Source organism: Electrophorus electricus, chromosome 23, assembly GCF_041902795.1.
Source record: "Electrophorus electricus isolate QZ-2024a chromosome 23, ASM4190279v1, whole genome shotgun sequence".
NCBI classification, from domain to species: Eukaryota; Metazoa; Chordata; class Actinopteri; order Gymnotiformes; family Gymnotidae; genus Electrophorus; species Electrophorus electricus.
Genome location: NC_137519.1, coordinates 5,007,501 through 5,011,309, shown reverse-complemented (window position 1 = coordinate 5,011,309; position 3,809 = coordinate 5,007,501). Strand labels below are relative to the sequence as shown.

The following is a 3,809-nucleotide window of genomic DNA, read 5'->3' as shown; positions in this document are numbered from 1 at the left end:
ATCTCTGACGTCACAGTACTGGAGCTCTCTACTCATGGTTCACCATGCCATCCTCTCCGATCACACCACTCTTCTGCTCTGCTCTTCTAGAAGAACTTTGTGCTGCTCAGCACTGCTTGTCTGGCCCTTTTATCTTTAAACAGACCCCACTCTGAATGAGACTGGAGGATTAGCTTTACTTGAAATCAAAGGAAATGAAATCTTGATTTTCTCACTGGTTCAGCGTCTTCCCTCTGTGTTCTTGTGGCTCTTCCTCCAGGTATCTCTCTCTCTCTCTCTCTCTCTTGCTCTCTCTCTGTCTCTCTCACCAATTTCTCTGAGGTCATCTGAATGATGTTATTTTCTCCACTAAATGGTATGTGCACATTCAGCAGCTGCTTTAATCTGACTTACAGAACGGCCCCCCCCCCCTCTCTCTCTCTCTGTCTCAACCCCCCCCCCCCTTGCTCTCTCTGATCCAGTATGAGTTTCATTAGTGGTAAAGAGATCATTAGCGCTGGAGCCAATCGCCTGTCTGGGACACAGGATGTGCTGCTTATAATTAATGTCTGCACCAACTCACTTTCTCTTTCTCTCTCTCTCTCTCTCTCTCTCTCTCTCTCTCTCTCTCTCTCTCTCACACACACACACACACACACACACACACACACACGCACACACACACAAATGAGTCTCGTTAGTCTGTGTGGCTATATAAAGAGCCCTACTCTGTCACTGTGTCTGCCAGATAAAGAAAAAGAAAGCAAGCAAGAGAGAGATATTAATAAGTATCCACACCCTAACTTTAGCTGAAGCGCTGACGTAGTCACAGGTATCAGCTCTTCAGACGAATTTGTCTTTTCGTTTTATTTTTGGTTTCTAATGAAATCTCTCTGACTGAGGACGTTCAACGGTAGTTCAACAGGAAAACCTAAGTGGGCTTTTCATGAAGAATTATAACAGCAAGGAGGGAACACTTTTCCATTTCACTGAAACCGTGTCAAATGTCACTGGTTCTGAATTTTAAAGCCACTGCTGTGAGACCAGGAACATTTCCGTGGTGACGGAGGTCACATTAGCAATTGTTGAACTTGATGAACAGAACAGACCAAACCATTGTAGGATGCTGATGGGGGTTTTGTTTTGTTACCGTACTGCACGCTGGCATGAACTGGAAATGAGGAGACAGGGCAGCATATAATTATACCATATTGATCAATCAGAAGATATCTACAATTAATATAATCTAATATAATATAATCATACCATATTGATCAATCAGAAGATATCTACAATTAATATAATATAATATAATCATACAATATTGATCAATCAGAAGATATCTACAATTAATGCAGATCTCTCTCTCACACACACACAAATACACACACACACACACACTAATACACGCACACACACCCCTCCAGTTCAGTTTCGCATGCACATTTAAACCAGAGAGAAGTGAAAGAGTTTTTGCCTGTCTTCTTCTAAAAGAGAGAAAGAGAGAGAGAGAGAGAGAGAGAGAGAGAGAGAGAGAGAGAGAGAGAGAGAGAGAGAGAGAGAACTATGTGCTCTGGTCAGAAGAGAAGAGAAGAGAAGAGAAGAGAAGAGAAGAGAAGAGAAGAGAAGAGGTCAGGTAGATGTGGAGAAGATGGAGGGGAAAGTTGGGGGATATGAAAGCAAACGTACAGAGAGACAAATAATCACAAAGACGTGAAGCAGAGCAAAGAGAAATGGGACCGAGTGGTAGTGGTAGCGGATTGAGAAAAGGAGAGCGAGAGAGAAAAGAAAGAGAGATTCACATAGTAATATGGCTGTGCATTTCTATTCTTTCTGCATATTGCTTTACCTTCGTACTGCTTCAGCAAAATTGTATTATTATCGCAGTCATACCAATAAAGTATTATACACGTAAAATAAAAAAGATTGACAGAGAGAGGGAGAGAGAAAGGTGTGGGGGTGCGCAGTGTTCTGAGCAGCAGGTACGGGGGGCTCCCAGAGGAGGGCTCGGAGATGAAAGAGTGATTGAATAGGGGCGAAAGCTGGGGGCAAGGTGAGGGGAGGGAGGAAATGAATCCAGATGGACTCCAACACACACATCTGTTTCAGAACACACCAGTTGGGGCATGAGTAGAGGGAGGGAGAAAAAAAGAGAGAAAGAGTGAGAGAGAGAGAGAACAGAGGTACAAACATGACACACACACACACACACACACACACACACACAAGTATCAGTGAGTCTGATCTTTGTCTAAGACACATTCAATGCAAAGAGTCCAGTGAGACACTGCACGTGTCCTGTATGGAGGCAAACTCTGTGCTCCTTCAGCTGATGTCTGTCAGGTAAGTGAGCCCAGAAAGGCTACATAGAGCACAATGGATATAGAACAAATGTCAGAGTACAGCGTTCGTTGATTGGTTTCATATTTAGTATTAATTTACATTTATGGTAATAAAACTAACTTTAATGTTGTTGCTTTTTTTTTTTTTTTTTTTTTGTAACTTCAGTAAACCTTCCAGTCCACCTTTCAGAGCTCAGAGATGCAGTGTTGCATTGCCCTCTAGTGGCAATTAAGAGCACTGCAACAAGAGAGATTTGCGCCAACCATTCAGCTCATCATAGCGCATAGACGGTATAGTTAATACTAGAGGCTCCGCCTACGCAATTGAGGACAAAAAAAATTAAAAATCTAATTTTTACTTTTTTTTTACCAATACTATTTATACTATAGTTTCTAAATATTACCAATGAAAGCCCACAACATCATAACTTCATAATCTAATAATATGAGCCCTAATGTTTTCTGTGATGTTCGGCATTGCCCAGGCACATCAAACCGTTCGTGATGGACAAGGTGATTAACGGTTAATGCAAAGGTACAAATGAACAAATAAATCAGAGTTACAAATGAACAGCCGCCAACCAACTTTTTTACCGACATCCTAGTCTTGTTAGCTGCTAGCCAACCTAGCCAATGTGGTCCCTGTTTATAATATTCGGTTATAATGTGTGTCTCTCTGTCATTAACTGATGTAAGCGTTTGCAGTTTCTTCTCGTTTATTGTATTTGATATGTACAGCAAACAGAATGCGTTAAGCGCTCACGGAATACATGTTTTGTGCATGAACGCTAAGTGTAATTACTTTTGCCGTTGGTGTTTAGAATGTTATTAAGCTGTAATGTGGCTTAGCTGCCAATATTAGATGAGTTTCACCATCAACAATATTTTTTGTTAATATGTTGTAACACCCAACGGCCACCTGTCCTCCTCTGTATACTGTGTTTATATTGTTGTAGCTAATTACTTTAATGTTACGAGCTTCTGTAATACTCTTTTTAAGGTTTAATACTGTTTTTTGTTTCCAAAATAAAGAAAATCTCAAAGACAAAGCTATGCAGTGTCTGTATAAGTGTATAAACACAATGATTGATGAATGGATGATGCAAGGGGTGCTAGCCAAAGTCTTGCCTTGGGCACTACAGCTCCTAGTGGTTATTACATCCGGCGCTGATCCCACATCAAGTTTTCTTGTATTTTGTCCCTTAGATGGCAGAAACTATAAAAACATTTACTTTGGGCAGGCCATGTATGCATCATACATTTTAACATCATCCAGATCAACATTCAGCAAAGCATCTTGGGTAACATCACCACTGGCCAAAGGACTCGGCTGGTACCCATCTGAACATGGCTGAAGTGCATTTTGGGAGTTGGAGGCCAGACACATTAATATTCCATTACTCATGAATACTTCGACTCCCATGAGGCCCTCGTGTACAGATGAACCTCTTTGGAAGGCATGGTAAGGGATGCCGAAACGCCACGTTT

The 3,809-nt window shown here is 41.4% G+C and overlaps 1 protein-coding gene across 3 annotated transcripts in view; it reads right to left on the bottom strand.

Annotated features, from left to right (window-relative positions):
• Positions 1-2,481: 2,481 nt before the first annotated feature.
• The window catches only part of LOC113585723 (cytokine receptor common subunit beta-like), a 10,855-nt gene continuing 9,527 nt past the window's right edge, over positions 2,482-3,809 (bottom strand). For all 3 annotated transcript variants that reach the window (XM_035520967.2, XM_035520968.2, XM_081706490.1), the window contains exon 16: positions 2,482-3,809. This exon is cut by the window's right edge and continues 113 nt beyond it. In XM_035520967.2, the coding sequence (XP_035376860.1) occupies positions 3,550-3,809 (260 nt within the window). In that variant the 3' untranslated portion in view covers positions 2,482-3,549.